The sequence below is a fragment of the Corvus moneduloides genome, chromosome 6 (genome assembly GCF_009650955.1).
Source record: "Corvus moneduloides isolate bCorMon1 chromosome 6, bCorMon1.pri, whole genome shotgun sequence".
Classification (NCBI taxonomy): Eukaryota; Metazoa; Chordata; class Aves; order Passeriformes; family Corvidae; genus Corvus; species Corvus moneduloides.
The window spans coordinates 32169657-32193508 of record NC_045481.1 but is presented as its reverse complement, the minus strand read 5'-3'; the positions used below and the strand labels follow the sequence as shown (position 1 = coordinate 32193508).

Below are 23852 nucleotides of genomic sequence, written 5' to 3'. Positions count from 1 at the left end.
TACAAACTCAGCATCAGGGACAAATTGGGTAATACTGTCACACACTGCCTAATGAGTCATTGCTATGACTTGATCAATTCAAATGAACAGATTAGTCTTCGCAATTTTTACAAAAAGCAGTACAATTTTTACATTGAAATAGTAAGAATAATGGAACTTTCTTACAATTGTTGAAAAGGAGAGAAATTGCTTAATATTACTGAAGAAATAAAAATAAATATACAGTTCTCAGGTAACAATACTATAGTTTTCTCTCTTTCTAAATGCACCATTTTAACTGAAGTAATTAATTTTCTGTCATTTTTTTTCCTTCTAACATTAAATGGTCTGGCCAGCATTTAGTCACATGAGAGGAGTAAAAGACATTCAGGCATGCACCATAATACTGCTGCTTACAGAGGTAATTTTATAGCAAAGATGCAGAAAATATTCTCACATCATCATGTGCTATATAAAGGAAATTTCTTCCGAATTCCCAATTGAAAAGACACCAGAAAGTTTATTCACTCATGTGTGAAATATAAGATGGGCTTTAATTTTGGGAAAAATGCAGTATAGATAGACACCAGCAAAAATTTTAGTGATCTTTTTCTCCAGAGCTGCTAAAACATGTACTTTGATGAGGGTTTAAGCATCAGGCTTAACTGCAGTAAAATAAGTCTATTTTCTGTAGATAATACCTTAGCGCACAGAAACTTTGACCCTTTTGATACTGTTACAGAGATCATTTGGAGCCACCTTGGAAATATATGTGAAAGTGTAAATCTCTGGTACATACTTACACTTCAGTACAGCATTTATTTTAATTTAGGATCAAAAATTATAGGATTTACTAATATAAACCAAAAGCTTCACACCAACTTAAAAATAAAATTCTGTTAATTCCGTACCCTAATCCATTAATCATTAGCAATTCCTCCTCTTTTCCCATCCTCACACTGAGAAGTGAGCGAATCTGGCCCAGTGCTGCAAGCAGATTAATGGTATCCTTCACAGAGGTAGCACTAATAGTGTATGCTTTCCTCAGGGCTTGCAGTAGCTCACCAATGCTGTCATATTGCCTACGAAGGAGGCTGTACATAATCCGAACTAATTCAGGATCTTGGATCTGATCTTCCTGGGACCAGCGCACCATTGTCTGTGATATGAGCTCTTTCAGTGTAGCTAAAAACAAAATACATTAAATGTTACTAGCTCTTCCAACAGAAAATGTCAAAAACATGTAATATAATAAAATACGTAAGAGTAGACAACAAGGCAGTTGCAAAAAACCACAAGCAGACTGAATAGGATTTTTAAATTGGAAAAGCAACTTTCAGATCTTTCAAGATAAGTGCAATGTTCTTGAGAGATAGAAAACAATAAACATCTACTTAGGGTTCAAGTCCATATCAGCACTGTTGACAATGAACATCTTTTAGTTGACCATGACTCTGAGAAGCACCCTTGTAAATTAAATCTTGCATTAGACTTTTAATTTATCCCCCATTTCTATATCAAGTCACTGTCACTTGGGAATGCTCTTTCTAAAAACATTGTATTGTTTGGAACTACACAATAAATATTGATTGAAGCACTTCTATTGTAGACATTGCACATTCAGTGATGCTGAAAACAATTTTGCTGAGCCCAAAGTTTAGGAAATTTACCTGAAAACTAGACACATGTTCCACTCCTTGTTCCAACAAATGTTCATGCTTGATAAGAGGTAAAACAGGAAAAATCATCTTCCCTCTTAAAACTAGACAAGTTTCTTTCTTCTATTACCAGTAAACATACCCCCTGACTTCCCCAAAGTTCTTCCAATGGCAAAACCAGCTCCCTCCGACTTTTGATCACTAAAGTGTTTATCCACTAAATGTAGATGCACTGGGGTTTGTGTCTACACTATTCCTTCCCTTGCTAACACTTTCTTAGTTTACTTAATGTTGTATTTATGCAAACCCATCACTAATTCTGAGGTTCTGTTCAATAATTAGGCTTTCAATCTGTGGTAACAAATTCTGTACGTCACAGAGATAGCCCTACTCTTAGTAGCATGTCATGCCTCATTTCAATTTTGACTTGATAGTAACAAAAGTCCTATAATCATTATTAACAATAATTCATTGCTTCTATGTGTTTATTTTCAGAGTTTTAATTTGGTTTTAAATTCAAAATTTACTGATTAATCATTAATACTAGGTTGAAATTGGTGGCATTCCTCCCTTGGGTAAAAGTTTGTTTGTGATTAGAAATGAACATATACTTAGAGGAAAGGAAGATTTATCTGTAGTAAGTAGTTCCTTCTTACGAATATTCACACTCTGAGTATGTACGACCAAGGCCAAGACACTCAAGGCCAGAGATTTTAACCTTGGAAGGAGGTACACATCATGCCCACCACCACGCCTCTTCATGGACATAAGAGGATTGGGGGTACCTCAGACACTCATTTCCTTTAATCTCCAAATTCCAAATTTCTTGATGTGTAAAGGGGAAGTGCACATATTGACTAAAAATCTCACAGTCTCCGGCTACAGTCAAGTATATATTTATATAATTTTTCATCATGCTTTGAGTGACTTAATCCATGTGCATATTTGTAATATGCATCACTCCAAGGAGAAGTCATCTGAAATTTCTAGAAAAATAGACACTGAAGGATTGTTTGTCCAATCAACATTTCTCATGACTCTAAGCTCTGGTACATGAAATAAATGAACTGCTCTCTTCCAAGGACCTAACACCATGTGCCCTGAGGCTTTAGGAGTGAATATTTCCTGATTCATGACAATAGAATCCACATGATACCTGGAGAAGAAATGATACTTCCAGATGCTGAGTAGGTCCTGCTACCATTAAAGAGAGAGCAGATGCTAACAGATGAGTCACTGAAGAATGAAGCCCTGTTTCATGCAGCATATCAGATTGTTGTAAGATTTAATGTACTTACAACACAGTATTGAGCTTAACAGACCGAAAGATGCTTTCAGACTAGGACAAACACTCTAAGGTGCTTTCCAGAGCAAGCAGATCATGTAAGAGGTGTCATGAGTTATAAAATAACTTCACTGTCTAATCTCAACACAACTGCTGATGAAATTGTTAAGCCTGAAATAAATTAAGCATTCCACGTCTGTACACGGGCCTATTGCCAAACTGAGCAACTAGGGAAAAAAAGAGGAGACTCCATCATTGGTTGGAAGACCAACCTCAAGTCCCTTGGAGAATCCTGCACATGATATCTGGATGGTGTCACAGAAATTTAGAGCTATAATCCCAATCTTGTTTCAGTAAGGCGGTAAGAAACCTCAGACAAAACATATTCTAAAGGAAGACGTGGAGGAATTCAGCTTTGCACCTTGCTTATTCCTCACCCTTATCCCTAGTCACTTCTAAGGTTTGAAAACCCATAAACATGGGTTAACCCTAAAATAGCAAAGACAAAGTTTGTGAGATTCATATCCCATATCAGCCCCACTGGGGTGAGTTCTCACGTGGCATGTGAGCACAGCGGCAGTGAAAGTCAGGTGAGTTGTTCAAAGGAACTCAACAAAAAGCTTATGCAGATGGTTGAGGAATTGCAAGGGCAGAACCAATCTCACCTGTATAGACCATGAACACCCCTTGCGTGCTATGGAAGAGAGTATGGGAAGGTATATGTACAGGAATACCGCTCAGAATAAGAAGTCTCTGATTACAAGTGTTTTGGGGGGGTTATGTGCATGTCTATATTTGTGTGTATATGTAGCCTAAGAACAGTTAATAGATGGAAGTGGACATAAGCTCTAAAGAATAATTTTACATTAAAAAAACAGACCACAAAAATGAAATCTTCCCAAGTTTAGAATGCTTGAGTCTAGGTTATTGTACCATAATCAGCCTTTTAAAGTTCTTTATAAAGAATATGTAAATTTTCAACCCCAGAGTTAATGATTTGGATCCAAAATCTTCCACTCATTTTAGCTTCTTGTTTAAAAGTGCATCTGAGGTGTTCAGTATGCAGAATAATAGTTCTAAGAGGCAGAAGAATATCAAACTGGTAGTCTCCTTCTTTAGTCCCTTATAAAATTTTTTGAGAAAATACATTCCTGTTGACTGTAAAACTTTAACGCTTGCATCATTAAAGTATTTATCTGGAAAGAAAACTTACTAGGAGCTTTCTCTTCTTCTTCCTTAGGCTCCAATTTTTCTGCTTTTGGTGGACCTTTGATTTTGTACATTAATGAACGGAGTTTGCCAGTCAAGGAGGAATCTTCCTCTTCCTCTTCCTCTTCTTCTAGTGGAATACCTTAGCGGAAAATAAAACTGATTATAAACAAAACTCTATCTGTGAAGTCCCTCAATATTTAAATATTAAAATATCTGTAGAAATATTTTTTTTAACCAGCAAATTTCATATAGGAAAAAAGAAGTAGTAAGGCCAGCAGCTTTAACATGTAGGACCAGTAGCACCCCTCAAATGATGTTCATTTCAGTACACATACTTATATTCAGATTTGTAGTATTCATTTTTCACTATTACAACCAAAGAGGTGGTACTTTTCTAAGAGTCTACTATGGCAATTAAATATGACTCACAGTCATATTTGATTAAATATGTGATCCTTTGTTTCATATTGCAGAATATAAGCTAAAGAAAGAAGTGTATGGTTGTATCTTACAATACAGTACAATTTTTCAGTTGAGATGTTTAGCCACCCTAAACAAATATATTAACTGAATTTAAAGCTGTAAGAGATCTCGTTCAGAGATTATGTGGATAATACATGCTTTTCATGAAAATGTATACAATAAGATGGGGTGTTGTTTTACCAGGTAGTTTAATATAGTTCAGTTCACTACGCTGCTTCACAACCATTCAAAGTCTCTCCCACCTCTTAGTGATCATCAGACAGCACGTGTTACGTGCAGAAGCAAAGAACAGCTAAGCAGGCTTCCTTCAGATCAGAGCTAATTGTGCCAAGCTGAAATGTAAGCTTTTGCACTTTGTTTGTCAAAGAGAAATTGAGAAAAGGAAAAGTTTTTCAGACAGGATACTAGAGCCACAACCTGAAGCAGAGGGGAAAAGAATAAACTGCGGTGGCTAAAACTGGTATTAAAAAATTAACTAAGAAAGAAAATAGAACAGTCGTGGTATCAAGTTGGAGAAACTTTGCTGCTGGCAGCTACAAAGGGTGAGTGGAAATTATGACTAGGAGTGACTAAGGGATAAAATTCAAAGGCAGTGGGAGGGAATGAACGAAGTAAAAATTGAAATTGGAGAGTAAATATGGAATTTAAGAAATTGGGTAAATGAGACTGGCTTGGCAAAATGTAAAGCTAAGAAATAAGAAAGGAAAAAAGTAAGAACATATCACTAGTAATGAAAGAGAAAGCAGACAAGGAGATTAAAGGAAGAAACTATCTGGCACAGAAATAAAAGCTAGGCCCTGGACACATGGGAGACAGACTAGGAGGAGAACTCTTGAGAAGCTGAAATGGACAGACAAGAAGAAATGCCCTGGAATGATGAGTTAAGACAGTGTTGGACTGGCGTACATGAGGTCTGTGACTCCTGAAGATGGGGTCTCATTCACTGCTCCATATCATTAATTGTTCATTCTGCATCCTCTTACAGTTGCAATCCATCTAGAAGCTGACCACCTCATGTTGCTACTGGCTAATTGCTTCCTTCAAGTGGCAGAGGTCTGTGCACAGGTACAGATGGTTTCAACCCAGATAAGTGTCAATTTGATAATACACTACAAAATGTGTTGTAAGTTTGTTTGGTTTTTTTATAACTAATAAATTGCACATAAAAAAATATGATAGAGGACCATTATTATGCCAGCAAAATTAACTGCTCACAGTTAGGATGTGCTAGGATTAAGACTGCCTGAGTAACTATTTGCTTATATTCATATGAAGAAGCCTTTAATTACTTGATTGCATACATAGTTTTCCACTTAGAAGGCAAAGTATACTTAGTACTAAAAAGCTGATTAAACATTCCAAGGAGAACTCCTATTCATTTAATCTGCAGCTGTGATTGCTTAGTACTGATTTTCAGGACCAAGTCAGGACACACATAATGAGGAGCATTTATCCACAGCGACCACCTCTGATAAATCTGTACAAAGTAATGAACATGGTTTTGCTTAGAATCCAGAGGATCTTTCAACTATTTTAATCATGAGACAGCACTTTCTCTATCTTGAACTCTCATTCAAAATACACATTTGTAATGTAGTAAACAAATAATAAAAGTACATCCCTAAAAAGAAAAATCTCAACGCATACAATAACTAGTGTTTCACCTCATGAAATATGAAGAGTGATCAGGAGCTAAACTAACTCAATGATCATACCAGCCACAAGATTTCAAGCTAAACTTAATTGATTGTGGAGTTAAGACATTTCCAAGTAAGTTTTAGGTCTTTCATAGTCTCTATTCTGGAGTCTCAGAGTACTCTGTGCTGACAAATGGGCATTATCTTTGAAAACCAGAGGTCAGATCAAGGGCTAAGTGACTGAACAATCAAGATGGCTGCAATCACTTATTATAATAGATGTAATAAAGAGGAGTAAATAGGAGGATACTAACCATTCACTTAAACACTTGGAAGAAAATTGATGGAATGAAAGAAAGAGTTTTTGGTAAGCACTTAAAAGCAAGGATGATAACAATTAACAGAGGATTGTGAAAACTAAATAATGCTAAACCAACTAAATTTCTGCCTTACAGATACAAGTTTTGATTTTAAGAACTTCTAATACTGTCTTATACAACAACCTCAGAAGTAAATTGATGGAGCCCAACTTAGATACCTGCATACCTACTCATCTTTAGCTGAAGCTAAGACCAAGGTAGTTGAAAAATTATAACTGGCTTATCATGAAATCACAGCTTGCTGGAGATTCTAAGAGGGTACTCAGATATAGCAGTGCAAAACAACAGCAGAAGCCTTAACAATACAAGCACAGAATGGTTTATGAGGCACCATGCCTACAAACAGAAAACAGTAACTTAATTACAGGTCATTAAAACAGTACAATTCCATGAACCAGGTAACACTGGGTTTACGGATTACCAGCAAAAAAAGATTTATCAGACTGTATTGGTAAACATTTGATAATGACCTCAAGCAAAAAGGTGGACAAGAAAGAACTAACCATTAGGAATATTTTGCTCTTCCTGGGGAAGAGACTGAGATGTTGTCAACTCACTGTAATGATGTTGGAGATCTTCTTGGATAAGATGGATGTCAACAACCATAGGACTAAGCAATATCCTGGAAGAGTGACTATGAATATAGCTACCAAGTAGGTAGATGGGAAAAGTTTTTTTATTTCTGTTTTAAACTGCATAATTAGTGGGAATGAATGGTAATAATTAGATGACTCAGATTATTAATGTTAATAATTCCATGTTTGTCTGAATTAGACTAAGATCTCAATAAAGTCAACAAACTAATGAAAAATAGACATCAAAAAACCCACATAAAATTGCACAGGAAATCTAAATTCAATGAGTGGGGGCAATTCAAGCTGTAATTTGCAGTACAACAGAGTTTTGTAATGACTGATTCTCACAGTACACCAGGAAACTAAGCTAAAGCAGGCAGAGAACCCCACATCTGGTAGTTTTTATTAAATTTCTGCGGCTCAGCTTCACAGCAACGGTGTTCCCTCAATACATTTTATCTGCTTGTACTCATACATGTGCTTATATAAATCTTTTAAGGTAAGCCAACCTTCTTTGGATTTTTTTTCCCCCCAATAATTATAAAACTGGTATATAAACAGAATACTATTGGATAATATTTAATAGAGATTTAACAGTGAAACTTAAAACCACTCCACTCACAGGTTTCCCATATTTTTGTAATATATACCAAAGTCTGTCAGTAATGTCACCTTGTAGGCAGTAATACATCTAACAAAAAAACCCCCTCATGCTAGTATATTTTTCAACTGATCTGTCAAGTGCCAAGAAAAGACAAACAAAACTCGTATCACAACCTTCCCACTCACCACAGTGAATTAGAAGATCATCATGAAATTCATATAATTCCTCCCGAATCTCCTCTGGACAGGGACAATCCTCTCCCAGTTGAAAATTCAGCAACATATTAATCTTCAGGGGATTTAAAATATAGTTAAAACACTGAAATAGCCTAAGACATATTCTAGTATATAGCCATACTTTACCTGTTTATAACTTTGGTTCACAGGTTAAGTTCTAGAACATAAGTTTCAGTCATTCTGACATTCAGTATTTTGCGGTATAGAATAAATTTAATTTCAAATTCATTTTGGTTCTCCAGCAATGCCAATGGTAGTTTAGAAGTCAGGACTTTATTTTGTCATCATAAAGAGTTTTTTAATGTTTAATTCAATCTCTTTTTTTTAATATTACCTGTTCTTGTGGAGGAGACCGAAATTCTTTAGTCTTCTTGGCAGTCAATGCAGCAGACATGTTTAAGGCTTGCATGAGTTCATTGTACCTGTATTTCTGGTTATACTGCAATTTTGATACGTAACGGTCTGCAAATGATACAATTGCTTCCACTCTATGTTGTAGTTCACAGTCACAAAAATAATTGAGTAAATGACACATCTAGGATAGAGAAAATAGACTTAATCTCAACAATTTTAGAAATTTTGGGGAAGAACTTGAGTACATAATATACACTGCATCAGACTGTAAAAATGAGAGACATTTGTCCCATATTTTTAACACTGTAAAGGTGACAAAATTGTACAGTTTCATTATCGGATTGATAATACTATATTGCACTCACAATCTTTTACTCCATGCACTCAAAATATCTAGAAATGACATTAGTTTGGCTGGAAGGGTCCTTTAAAGATCACATGGTCTAACCCTTCAGTTTTTATGAAATAAGTATGTATTCACATATCTATTTTGAGTGTAGATACATGTAGAAAGAATGGCATCATCATCAATTTTTTTAATGAATTTTGAGGTTTTAAGGCAAAGTGGAATTAAAGACCTTCAGAATTTCAAATCTTTTTTAGTAGAGAATAGACAAAAAACACTTTTTTTTTTTTTTAATCAAGAGTAGAATGTAAATAACACACTTATAATAAATGTTCACCTGAAGCTTAACAGATTCTGGTAATCTTGTCTGCAACAAGCCCTTTGCAGGAACTTTTGCTTGTTTGATTGCTTTCTCCCCAGCTTCTACAGCTTTTTCTTCAACTTGTGTCACTTCTTCCTTCTCTGTCCTCTCTTCTGTTTCTTCCTTGTGATCTCCAAACACAGTGGGATCGATGAGGAGTAACACCTGCTTCACATCGTCATCATCAAAAACACCCATTATGAGCAATGTTGCTATCAGTTTAAGAACAGGAACAAACTGGAATGCAACCTGTCCTCCAACAGGGTCTCGTATATGACTACCACTACACTGTACTGCCTCCGTTAACATACTTATGGCCTTGGATTTAAGTATCTCCAGGGGTATCTCTGGGGTGGATGTCTGATGATCTTCACTGGTTGCAATAAAGCATGGAGTAGAAAAATTAAAGGCTGGCTTAAGACAAGTGCTAAGCCCTACTCCAGGTAAACCATGCTTCTTTGTTTCATTGGGGTATAATTTAATATTTCGAGTTTCATCTGTAACTGGAATGATAAATTCATTGCTCATCATGAGCTTGGCTTGCTTGGCGTGCTCCAAGTGAATACTAATGAGCAAGTCGTAGAATCCAGAACGTAGAAGCCCAGGTAAGTATTGATTATCTATTGTATAAAATAGCTGAGATACATCCACGTGGCTACAAAGTGCATAAGCAACTCTAGTGTTACCTAGAGCACTAACTGAGCTATAGAGTTTTAAAGTGTGGTAGTGAAACATCATCAAATCTTCTTGCTCACATAGTTCCAAGATATCAACACATCTGTTATGAAATAAAGAAAGAGAACACCAGTCAATTCCATGAAAAAAGACTTTGAAAAGGAAAGTTTTGTAATCTCTGAACGTTTCAGTCAGTTCCTCTTTAAACCATATAAAATATAAAAGTTGATACTAACTGATCTTAGTATCTGCATCATTAAAACACAGTAAATGGCGGAAATAATTTGTTGAGACTGTTTAAAATTAGTACTCCATAGGAAAAAAAAAAGCCAAAATGTGAGATGGAGATGCTTCTTTGGAATCTATCATAAATTGGAACTTGTTTTTAAAATAGGTATATTGAGCACGCTGAAAGTTTGCATTACTACAGTCACTCAATAGTGCCTGGTTTACTCAGGATCACTGTTTCATTTTTTCCACAAGACCCTGTGTTTTTCACTCTTTTCTTGAATTCAGTTTTATTAACAATAAATACAATTAAGTTTTGGATCATTAAAAGAAATTTTAAAATTTCTAATAAAAGTACAACTGTTAAATGATCCTTCTTCTATACTTTTGCTGATAGTTTGGTTTTTCGCTAGTTATGACATCTGATATTTGGATATATCTTTATTATCCTCACTCTGAAGATAAAACATAATGAAAATCAAAGAAAGGCACGATCTTGTCAATAAGAACATAAGAACTTAATTCGTGTAAATTCAGTCCATATGAAGCAGGAAGAGATTACAGGTTTTTATTATAGAAAAACAATTAGCAAAATAGTACTTGCATGTTCTTTGTACTTGTTTACCTCAAGCTGAGAAAAACCTCTGTGTTTAAAGACCTACAGATTTAAGAGATGCTATTTCATAATTTAAATTTAAATAAAATCAAATAGTCATGCTTTCTTTTATGTATGCAAAAGTTGGTACACGGCATTAAAGTTCAGTCTCTTGTATTTACTTAAATTTCACAAATAGGATAATATCTGATATGATACCAGATAAGATCAGAAATTCTCAACAACTATAGGTTAAATATTCAATAAGGCAGGTTCGATCCATACTCAGACATCTGTTGTCAGTATATTTTGTCCACATGAAGTCATTTTATTTCGTTATAAATGTACCTGTTTTCTTCTGGGATATGAAGTGCCATCATCTGCAGAGGTTCCAAACACTGCACAACCCAGCCATGACGTTCACTGACACGCTCAGTTTCTACTCTTAGAAAGCTGTTTGGCATCCGGCTCCATAAAACAGGTGTAATTGTTTGCACATCAAGGCGAGGGGGACATTGAGGAACAGGATTTCTTTCTTCACTTTTAAAAATTGCTGCTGATAAAGGCATGGTATTCTGAAACAAATAAGTGTATTAATTATTTTTGTAACATGTAATTATGAATAAACCCATAAAACCAGAAGGAAGCATAATTTGTAAGTAGTGGAAACTATGGAAAGGTAGAAGTTATTGCAACAAAAAATTCCATTAAAACCCCCCAACATTCATGGTGTTATCCTCAAATAATATTTGTTTATTTTGACAAATGCAGATAATCAATTAACTGCATATATAACAACATTTACAGAAGTAAACATAGAAGTCAAATTACAAGTCATACCATTGATTCAACCTTCCTAAACAAATTTAACTGTTCAGGAATTCGCATGGAAATAAACAGATTTAAAAGAGCACATTTACATAAAGATTTTCTTTCTATAAAATATAGAAATACTTCCTACCTTTAATTTACCAAGTTCAAACTGAATCAAGTTAGTGCTCGTGGGCTGTAAAAAAGTTGCTGGAAAAAGCTTCGTGTTTGGTTCAACCTAGTAGTGAAATGAGATTAAAATTTTTAAAAAATTAAAAATGGAAAAATAATCTCCTACCTGAATATGATATAAAATAAACACTGTATACCTTACACTTCATTATCAAATAACTTTAGATACTTTACTAAATAAAGTGTTAAATAGTGTCTACCTATAATATTATTATATTATAGGTTTTCAGACAGGTGTGTCTGTAGTCCTATGTGCTCTCAACACCTATAGCAAGAACTTTGGTAACACAGAATAGTGTCTTCTCAAAAACATCCAAATTCAACAACTTGTTCTAGAGGGTGAGAACACAATATGTGACAAGAATAGTGCAAATCCTATTTCCTGTTAAGATCAGTGGTTTTCTAACCCATACTCTAAAAGTAGAATAATATAATTTTTTTAAAGAACTCTTTATTTTCAGGCTTACCATTTGTCTTCAGTCTTATAAAATCATAGTGAATCACAGTGCTGCAGTTTTAAAGTTTCTGGTTGTGTTTGGGATTTTTATGACAGCTACGTTACCTTTTTTACCCATTATAGCTCAATACCCATATAGGACTCAAAGTGCATTTCAGTGTAAGAAGACAGTTTATTCTGAATAATACTCTACAAGATTACCCACCACCACTGCCATGAAATAAAGAATTAAAAACATAATTATAGAATAGTATAACTGTTTCAAAAATTCATTGCTCCAGGGTGGCTGAAAAAAAAGTACATCAAGTTAATTAAGTCAAAGTTTCAGAAGTTCAGTTAAATATATCAATCACACCATTGTGCATTTTGTGTATCATGTACATACATTGTACAACCTAAGCACAACTACAGTGCTTGTCCTGTGAAGGAATACAACTCCTAATTTTGAGGACAACAATCTATCAAAAACAGTTTTCTCAGAACTATGACTATGGGCATAGACAAAATAATATAGGGCTGGGTATGTACATTCCAAACTTTTTGATAAGTAAAAAAACCACAATCCCAAATCCAGAAAAAAAGTCATTCTGTTCCTCTTGATGTATTAGGTTTTCTTCTGAATATCACCATGGCATTCAATAGTTAGATCAAGAACTACAGAAAAATTCATTTCCTCTCTTAAATATGTTGAACTGTAGGCCTTTTAAAATGAAAACAGCATACAAATATTGTCCTTCTATTTCAGTTAAGTAAATTGAAAAGTGCATGCAAACTGTCATAAGACTAGAATAATTACCTTGATAAGAAAAATATCAATCATTTGCAGCAATTTGAGTGAAAGATTTGATTTATTATAATATTTTAAAGGTCTTATTTTATTGTAAAAATATTCAAGACATGGAAATGAAAACTACATAATACAATTTTCATTACTGTCAAAAAAGGAGAGAATATTTAAATTACTCAAAATAAGCAAAAATTGAAAAATATTTCACCCTTAATTATAACAATCTTGTTGGAATATACTGTTTTATATCTATAGATAGTGCTGGGTATTCCCATTTTTCAGCAGAGCAGGTGCTAGCAGGTTATTGGAAAAGTATTTCCCTAAAACAACTTCAGGTATTTTTCCATGAAAAGAGAAGAAAGAGAGAAGAAAATATGGTATATTCTGAGATAATTTTAAATTTAGTACCGGGAAAAATGGTTATATTAGATTGCAAGTCATCCAAGAAAAACCTGAAAGTGTTTTTTACACCAAATTCAGTAACATCCATCTTTTACATCTATCTTTTCATATATCTCCTTGCAAGATAAGAACAGCTAAAGGCTGTCTGTTGCAGTGGCTAAGTCCACTTTCCACCCCCCAAGTTGCCTCAAAAGTGGTCTCTCCCTACAACACTGCGCTAGAAAGTTCTCCCTTTGTCTAGATTCTGCTGGTCACTGGTCCTCTCCCCCCTCCCATCCCTTTTCCCATTGGCCCCTGTTATGTCACTCAAGCTTGCCTCTGCCCCCTAGCCCTCAGACTATCGGTTTTGGATGCTCTGCGCGCCTTTGGGAGTTTTCGATAAAACGGCGTGGGCGTTCAGTTTTGGGTTCTTCTTGCCTCTGTTCCCTTTGGGGTGTTGCCATTAAACACCTCGGAACTGCAGGCAGAGAACCCCTCTCGCCTCGCTGTCTCCAGCTGATGCACAGACCGTGGGTGTGAGCGGCTGTTCGCAGCCACTGCGAAGGTGGGATCGGGGGCACGCGTGGGCGCTGGCAGAGCGCCGCCTGAGCGGTGCATGAAGGACCCAGCAGGGACAAACGCGGCACCGACCCACCAGAGCCCTCCTTCCATAGCTGTCCATGAAAAAAACCACAAAAATCCAGCACAAAGAAACACACCAAAGTTTCATGGGCTTGCTCAGGAGCTTTCATATCGATTTGTATCGAGTTACGAAAACAACAAAGCAGGGCCTAAGCACTTTAATCGCCTGTTTTCTTTTCCCAGGGTGTTGACATTCAGCATTGGCCCAGCATGGCACTGAAGTTATTAACCACTATTACAAAATATTCCAAATTTGCAATTACTAAATAACCTACCACCCCCATTCACAGGCTGTGTGCAACCCTGCAAAATCCATTTTCAATGGAGTCAGTATAAAAGTTCCATTAAATTCAGTTAAATAACATTTCAGTTTTGTCTGTACTACAGATTGTGGGAGGTATGACATAGAAGAAAGCAATGAATTGTTGCTAACGCTGGACAGCCTCTTCCACAGTGGGTGCTTTAGTATGTTCAACTGATCTTACTAAGAGGAAATCTCAACAATCTGGTGATGAAAACTTCTGTCAACTACCAATCCATTTGCATAACAACCCCATGTTTTGAGGATATTAATAGTGATTAGAGCCCACCCTACTTACTTCAGCGTTGTGTATTAATGCATATTTGAATTTTAGGTTTTGAAACTTATCAAATCACAAGTTCTCCAAATCAGAGCTATCTGCAGAAGACACAAACCCTGATAATAACGAACTAAATTTTTCTTCTCAGTTCGTATCAAAAATTACTATATCTAAAGTCTACTTTTGACCTTCTGCTAGTTTGAATATTTATTTCCCCTTTATTGCATAACAGATTCAGTTGAAAAAAAATTAAAGCATTAACATCATAAATCAAGATTCCTAACCACACAAACGGAGATGTAAAAAAATATTTATCTAAACATATCTGCCAGTTGTCCTTCCTAAACATTTGAAACAACTCAAAAAACACACCCTTACAAAAGTGTGAGAAAAAGAGGGATAAACCAGAATGATATAGGAAAGCATGTTATCATCCCCGAAATGGCGTTCGGTTAGATTTCTGAAAAAGAGAAATAACATCAAAACAAGCAGCTTACTAGACAGCTTCCTGAAAATCTGATAATACCTGGTAACAAGTGCCAAGCTCTCTTCCATTGGCTGTGAATGACACCATTCCAGTAGCCAGGTCAACAAAGCATCCAATTTCTATATCAACATTACTGCGACCTGATCTCTGGGAATTAGCAATTATGTCTCCTCCCCAAACCATGTAGCAGTTGCTGCGCTTCACACTGAAAGGACAGCAAGAGCAAAGTACAGGTCACATTGAACTTGGTAGAGATACACTTTTCAATGGAAGAATACTTAGAGATCCTCAAAGGTACTTGTTATGCTATTAGTTTGTTTGCTCATTAACAAACCATTTTTTTTGTAATCTTTCATTATCATCTCGGGTAAGGGATCAGACTAAATCAGACTTTTCTTTTTTCCTTTTTTATAGTTACTAAAGAATTTCACAGGTTTCTGTGTGCACTTAAAAGTTACAGTAAAACAAACAAGTTCGTCAACCAGGAGTAAATATAGATTATAAATGAAAGAAGCTTCTTTCACTTAAAATTCTTTCCAAAATAAACATTCTTTCCAACAGAACATTAATGATAAATTCACTTTAACGTGTCTACGTAAAAACACTTTCATATAAAAATGTGCACAGAAAACTCATACTCCATAATCAATTTTCTTATTAGTTTAAATTAATATTTAAAATATCATCAAGCTTGCAAATATCTGACTTTTAAAAAACATTATTAAAATAAAAACTTTAATAAGCGATAAATAATTCCATACCTTTCATGAACTCTGCCTCTCTCATCACCTAGAGTAACTGTCACTGTACAATTTTTATTTAGGTCAAAATTCTCACTGTAAAAATGATAGTCGGGTGTTACCCAGCCAACCCAAACACAGGATGGGTCTTGGCCAGCAAATATCCGTATTTAGTGAGTAAAATACTGAAAGGAGGAAAAGAGCATATTAGTAATAAAATTCTAAAGTATTTTATCAAGGAATACTCAAATAGTGATTGAAAAAACCCTCTCCTATATGTCAAACTTTAATAATAGTAGTTCATATTCTTTTAATAGGTCATTTAAAATACTCTAAAATTAAAAAAACAGACTAGTGTTTTAAGATGGTGAGGTTTGTGTTTACACAAGTTGCAAGTCATGCAACTCTGGACATCATTATTTATAAACAATGTTATATCATAGAAAGTTATTTAAAAGGTTTCTTTCAATGGATCAATTTCTAATGAACATGCTGCCACAACTAAATCTACTTTCACAGCGGTTCAAAGAACTAAGCATCTCAATGTATTTACTTACCGTAGTAGAAAGAGGAGCAACTTCTTGGCTATGCTTTCTAGAGATAAAGGAAAATCAGTAAATAAGTTAAAAAAAAAAAAGAGTAGTAAAAAATTTAGTCATTATTAGGCTAAGTATACCATACAAGCTAAATAATGTTTGCTTGGTACTGAGTATGCATTAGCAAAGACTGTACAGGATACAAATCATACAAGTAAAATAGTGATTGCTGTTAAGGTAGAGTGGGAGAAGAGGCGATTTACAGCTGTCAAATAAAGATGGCGATAACTCTGAAAGGTGCTAGACTCAGTAATACCTGCTTGTCTTTAAAAACCTGTCCCACAATCTTTTTTCTTTAATGAATTAGGGACTTTTCCAACAATGAACTATTGGAACAATAATGTTGATGAGCAATAGCCCAGTGGGCAAAAGACTCTGAGCTGGTTTTCTAGCCTAGCTTTTGCAAAGCCCAACAATTCAGAAAGAACGGAGCTGCTTAGCAATGAAGATCCATAAATCCTGATGCACATCTTTAGAAAAGACTCTAAAACCATCAAGAATAAAAAAAAAAAAATCACAGTAACATGCCTTTTATGGTAATCTGTGCTTAGACCAAGAAAAAGTATGAAAATTTTAGTGTACTATAATAAAGAGTAATGGAACATAATACATTTACACTGAAATTATGAAATAGGATAACTAAACCCAAGTCCAACCGTTTTTGGAAAACATCAGATGAGGCATTTTCCACACCCATGCCGAAGTTGAATGATGAGTGGAACTCAACGGGCATACTCAAACGACAATATATCATGTCTGAATTGCTGTTCTGTGTGCCAAATGTTTTGTGAGTAACTTTTAACCGAGGTGGACTCTCAATGGTTCCATCAATTCTCCATATCTAGAAATAACAGAAATATTTTAAAATAATACTATCCAAAAAATGCCAAAAACTTCCATTAAGCGACTAGAGGATGAGAAGATTGAAAGAGCCAACTTAAATTTTTCATGATTAATTATCTTCAAAACTATGCACTTTGTTCTCTGACATTGAATTTAACCTGAAGAGCAAGGGAAGCAACAGATTCAATATATCCTGACCACAGTAAGTATTTTCAAGGTGTTCCATACAGGAGTAAAAAATAAAAGTTTATATTTTATTAAACTAATTCACTTTGATTACACAAGTCAGCTGAAAAACTGCGTCACAAGGATCAGTAGTTTTCTACCACTGAATGATAAGAAATATCAATTCAGTTTGTTCATATGATCATTATGCACTCTGAGTCTGATATTACTTTCCCTCGTGCTGAAAAAGTGAGTAAGCTTTCAAAGTCAGAGATAGGAACATTTCAAAAACTTCAAAAAGACAGGAAGAGTGATGAAAAAATTCTGATAAAATGAAAAAATGCTGAGATCATTTAGCTGGAATTCAGTGAAATTTATTTTGCTTAAGAAGGAAATATTCAGAGACAAGTACTAGAGAATAATTGACTACACCTAAATTAAAGTAAATGGCCTAGAGAGATTATAGTAAAAAATCTCAGGAATTCAAACATATCATTTTGGAATATATGAATATGGAACATTTTATATTTAAAAAAGGCTGTATTATTCTGCTCTAGGATACATAAGTTAGGGAGTTTTTGAATTCCTATCACTGGTGCGTCATAATGAAAGGAACAATCTGCGACACCACAGGTACTCTTAGATATCCTCAGGCTTCAGCTGAACAATACAGAAAAATGTATAGTAGAGAAGGTTTAAAAAGTGAAAGTACATGCAAGATACAATAAAAAAAACCCCAACATAACTAACATGTTTCCAGTAGCTGACCACAACATAAATTAGTAAGCCATATAATAAACTAGATAGGTATATCCATAGGAATCCATACTGCCATAAATGAAACTGAAGATAGACAAGATCATCTGGAATTATCTAAGAGTGACTTAATAGAGTTATATGACAAGCTATCTGATGACAGTAAGTATTAGTAAGGGTTTAATGTCTCAGCTTGCTAAACAAACAGTCATTGAGCAGGTGTCTCCCTAATATGTAATGTTACCTTAATGTGAGGATGATTTTTTGGCACATTGACAAATGTTGGTAACCGTTTACTAAACCACATAGCAACATCTCGGTTCATGTTAACAGCAAAAGGTTCAAAACCTTCTTGAAGGCCACACATTGTGTAATACTTGAATGTACTGGCATCCATTCCAAGGTTCATGCGACCAATCTGAGATAGGCCCCAGTGCCACAAACTGGAACAAAACCTAAAAAAACAAAAAACCAAACTCAACTCAACAGTAACTTAGTTTAAAACCATTTCGTTTAAAACCAGGCATTGTTTATTTTCAATCCATCTATTGTGAGCTAAACTTTAGCTCCTACAAGTAATGCACATGAAGTGATGACAGTAGCAAGGATTTAAAGCTGCCTTAAATACTAGTGTCCAAGTTCAATATAATTGCTACCGAAACCCCTGAGGACTTAGGCACTATCCCATTTAATTTGTTATCTTTCTCATTTTAGACTAATAAACATGGCTTTATGCAATGAGCTGGACACTGGAAGCCAACCTTGTCTACATCAAAGTTATTAACAAAAGGTAAGTATGGTCTCTGAGAGCACCAAGTTTCCATAAGGACTTTGAGATGAGGTTCAGGTACACTTGCTTAAAATTTACTTTATCATCGGTAGCTACAATTTTTTTTGCCAGCCTTCATTTCTCCATCATTCACAATGGACAAATACATACTCTTTTAACACTAGCATTCTTTATGACTCAACTTTTTGATCACCAGATACCTTTAGACAGGGGTGAAAGGCTGTTGACTTATTTCACCATTTCCCAAGAAACAGAATTTGGAGCAAGATTAGGGAAAAGCCAACAGTACAACCTCTAAAGGAGAAATTTTTTCTCCTAAACTTCAAGACTTCAGAACAGCTTTGTTAAGGCTGTCCTGCATTTTCTACCTTCAGAAAAACTGTATCAATGATAAGACCAAAGAAGGGCAGTGAGCAACTGCAAAGTTTTCTGGCAATTACTAACAGGTGTGAAGCCATTACTGGTTGGAGGAGATACACTTACAAAGAAAATATCAATGAAAACATAAAGCAAAACAGTTTTAAAATATTCCCAATCTCCTTTACTACAGTCATGTAGATACTACGTTTTGAAAAAGCAAAGGCAAAAAACAGAAGAGGAAAAATATCCCAGAAAAAATGAGAAATTTGGCTAGGTTATGAATGGGACAGAGAAAAAAAACAACAAATTAGACTCAAGTTATGCTGCAAAGATCTGTTCTTTTGATGCAGACTCTCACCACACAGTACTCAATTTGTCCTTCACAGACATGAACATAGTACATTTATGCTCCAGTGAGATTATCAGAGCCTACATTTTCAGGTTTTGGAAATTTTTCAGGGTGCTTATTATTACCACTTCTTCTTTGCACTGAAGTCCAGAGAGAAAGCCTAGCAACAGTGAGAAAATTTATCCACTCGGACTGCTGAAACCCCATTAATGTGGTTAAAGGAAAAAAGAAATTAAATTTGTGCCACTTAAGCACTCTCAAAATAAATTTTTATGAAGTTAGTGTACAGCACAGTCTGAAGGCTCACATCAGTGAAATATGATTTCTCAGCTCTCTGAGTCATTATGACAGTCTAGTTTTTCTGCATGTTGTATTGTTTTGTCTTCTAATAACCATGTGACTTTAAAAGGGAAATTACCATTTTCTATTCCAAAGTCAGCAAATGCAAGTTCTGAACCTTTACTGGTTATAAGCAACTCTCCATTCAGAGTAAAGATGATTGACTTGTCATCCAGGTTTATCATACAACCAACCACGTCTCCTGGTTGCCAGCTTCGTCCAAAGAATCCACTGCCTTGATGCCAACACTGGCCCTAAACAGAAAACCAAGTAAATAAACACAGTGCTAAAATAAAAAGTTAAATACAAAATAAATAAAGAAACCCAAATATTTTATTTTCTAGGATCTCAAAGTAATTTGCAAGCAGTTCTTATTATGACTTTTGCCTTAGAGATAACAGAGACATAGAGCAAATAAGGCACCCTAACTTCAGCTATTTGCAACCTGGTAACTACTGTTCACCGGATTGAACTTCTTACATGCAGGGTCATTATTATCCTTCTGGTCCTTTAGGAGTCAAGCTTGGGAGGAAAGGATGTGCAAAAAGCAGAAAAAGACAGAAAAAGAAAAACACAACTGTGGTTCTCTCAGTTAATGAAGAACCTTTCTTTGATTTTTGTAAAACACAACTTATAAAAAAATGGAAGTGAATGCTGTATCTCTATAGTTACGACAGACTTCTGTACTTAGTTGGGTATAGCCTAGGAAGATACATATAAATCAACACTTCTTTTTTATCATAATCTCATTACCAGAACCAAAATGGAGGTACTATACAGCATTAAACAGAGCTCAGAGATATCTTTATATGAATCAAAAATATTCCAGTAGTTGATGTGGAGTACAAAGAGGAAACCTATCCTGTAGTTCCCTGTCTATCCTGTTCATAGATCAAAAGAGGTAAAGGTGTACTGACTTTGCTTCCTTCAAATACAAATGCTTGATCATCAGCTCCCAGCTCTACGTCAGGTCGACAGCCTGGTCTGGCCCAGCCAACACGCATATCTCCACCCGTCACAGCTTCAAACTCAAAGTACCACTTTCCAGACTTCACTGCATAGGATTGTTCTACTCTGAAAAATCGTATCTTGTCGATGCTGACTTTTTCCACTGTCTGGTCAGCTGTAAAAATAAACAGAGAAAAATACCACTTTTAATAATAGAATGAAACTATAAATGTCACTAAAAAAGGCCATGATTCTTACTGAAAATACATACCTATCTCTTGGTCAGATGGCTCAATACTATAACCATAGCCTGCAAATGTTCTAATAGCTTCACGGAGGCTATCTCTGTTTGATTTTTTAGTACGTTCATCTAATAATGCATATGGCACTAGCCGAGGATTACGTTTGTTCTTAAGATCCTGAAAGAGATTATAAAAGACAACGAGAAGCAAAGTCTGTTTAGACACCACAAAGACTTTGCCTAATGAGACAGAGTGTACTTTGGAATCCTGTAAACATTACAGAAGAGAAACAGCATTGATGAAGAAGAGTTCTATGCACCGTCCAAGTCTGATAATCCTCTCAAAGTTGGCAGGGCTTCTTTTCCTGCTCCCCACCCCCTCTGGCTTTTCCAGATATTTCAAGACATTCAGTATTTATCATCTTAACTAACACTCCCTCCCAAATGATGTTCTAGAATACAAAATATCACATTCTTTACTTATTCCAAATGCATGTAAAAAAGTTCCTACCTGCTGAATGCCATAGGTCCATCCTTGCTTTATTCTGTCTTTTGCCCAGACATTATGTGCATTTTCTGCTAGTTTGTCAACTAGAAATTCTTGAGAAGGTAACAATTTCACTTCAGAAAGATCAAGAGGGGCAGGTTTATATCCATTTGACATCATATAACTGTAAGTCAACAAAGCAAAATAGAGAGTCAGGATATCCCAGGTATGGTATTTAAATCTTTCTACGAGGCAGACATAGGGTAGAAGTCACTTTCTCCACTTTTCAATCTCCTAGTCTCCCATTGCTTTGCAAAAACCTTGCATTGTATTTGGTCATTCACTAGGATATAAATTGCATTCTAGCAGACAGTCTCATTTTCCACCTACTTGCACAATAGCTAATTAAATGTGACTCAGATCCATATATGCATGCCTAAATGGTTGTTACAAAGCAACAAAATTGTTATTGAATGAGTACTTGTAATATCTTTTTTATATTTTTCATTTAAACATTTCAAGTAATTTCTATTTTAGAGATCTGTATGACGAATCCTTATGAAACTCTTTTATGCATTATTAAGCATGGTATTTTAGTTCACTATTCTGTAAGGACTGCATTACCATTTTTTTCCAACAGAAGAAAACATTTTAACTATTGTTCTTACCACTTTTTCACTGAATAAAAAGTTTAGTAATTTTTCAGCAGTAGCTATTATCTTCTCCAACCCTTCCATATTACATAAGGACTACCTGCCCTTTTAGACATATGCAGACTCTCTTTTGCTCAAATCAAATAATTTCCATTCATTAGGATGTTTCATATAGGCAATAGGTATTTTACATTTACATAGACTGTTTGCAGTAGGAACCTTGAGAAAAGATCTTTTTTCCTTTTTTTAATTAATGCCATCACCTGGATCAAGAATACCATCTTCATGTCATAAAACCATATATTTTATTGCTCACTTTAAAAACTACCTTTGTTTCTCATGGATAAATTTCATTCAGGAAAAAAAGACATCTGGTGGGTTAAGAAACTGATGTGAAACGGCGAGTATCCAACTTGCTGTTTCTGTCTTCTACGGTAAAATGGTCAACCCTCTTTGAAGTAGATACATTTACCATCATATGAATAGACTGTCCTGTACCATGAGGCAGAAAAGCACTGCAATGTTGTGTTTAACTTTGGAATCTATGTTCTAGGGTGATGTAACACTGCTACAATTGCCTGGTTTAAGTATGTGACTGTGTGTGACTCTGAATAATTTCAGGAGGGGGTTCACAGCAGTTTTCACATTCCACAATCACCACAGGCAAGGCAGTGGCCTAACCAGGGATCTGTAAGACCTTATCAGGTATGGGGTTCACATCAAGTATTCTTTAAATGAACTTAAAACATTTTATATTTATAATAAATATTATAATATGCAACTGTTATCGTAAGGTACATACTTTTTAGGAAGTTTGACTTTTTTAAGATCTTCCTCAGCTGCTGGATGAGCATGAACAATGTGACATCCAAGGGCCAAAAGGGTTCTGGCATAAAAATGGCATTATTGAAACACAACATTATAGTTGTCACGCATTGTATAAATACACAGAAAAAATCACATTTTAAAAACATGGAAGTAACCCAAAATAATGGTATTTTAAAACCCAAATATTTAATTTATCAGAAATCATAAATAAGTCGTGTAAACACTAAAAAGGCATGAATCTATGACTTGAGATTCCTACCACTTTATTAAAACCAACAGGATCTGGTGGTGTTTTTTTCTTTGTATTTCTAGAGACAAAGTTTTTTGAAATCAGTATGATTGGGTTCCTGGGACTTCTAGCAAAGCTAGCAGAATGAGATATTTGAATGGTTTTTCAATCTTACAAATAATATGATGTGCTTGAATAAAAATAAAATTTAAAAAGTTTATTTTCTTTGATATTTAAATCTCACTTGAGGGTTTCAGTTGACATTTGTAGATTATAATTCTTCTCTGTCTCAGGCAATTTTGAGAATTCCACGAGACAAGGGTGATGCCTTTTATTGTCATCCCGTATCTGCAATAAAATAACAGAAAAGGGTACTTTCCTGACAGAATCAAGAATCACAGTAAAAACCCAGTAAATTCTTTGCAGTAGTAAAGACAATATAAGCAATACCATTTATCTTTGTTCAATGACAGCTACTCATAACTATATAAAGCTACTTTTCCCATGATTCATTTATAATGCACACTATAAGTACTCCTCCATAACTAATGAAATAACAAAACCAAGGAATTTGAGGAATTTG

General features: G+C 35.0%; 1 protein-coding gene across 1 annotated transcript in view; it reads right to left on the bottom strand.

The window, feature by feature from the left end:
* RYR3 (ryanodine receptor 3) overlaps window positions 1-23852 on the bottom strand; it is a 201952-nt gene that overhangs the window by 89361 nt on the left and 88739 nt on the right. Inside the window, 19 exon segments of the mRNA XM_032112924.1 lie at window positions 891-1164; window positions 4136-4273; window positions 7999-8101; window positions 8384-8584; window positions 9087-9888; window positions 10957-11183; window positions 11570-11656; window positions 14985-15150; window positions 15707-15870; window positions 16243-16279; window positions 16938-17122; window positions 18290-18475; window positions 18478-18500; window positions 19963-20137; window positions 20801-21006; window positions 21103-21250; window positions 21584-21743; window positions 23015-23098; window positions 23514-23617. Of these exon segments, the coding sequence (XP_031968815.1) occupies window positions 891-1164; window positions 4136-4273; window positions 7999-8101; window positions 8384-8584; window positions 9087-9888; window positions 10957-11183; window positions 11570-11656; window positions 14985-15150; window positions 15707-15870; window positions 16243-16279; window positions 16938-17122; window positions 18290-18475; window positions 18478-18500; window positions 19963-20137; window positions 20801-21006; window positions 21103-21250; window positions 21584-21743; window positions 23015-23098; window positions 23514-23617 (3470 nt within the window).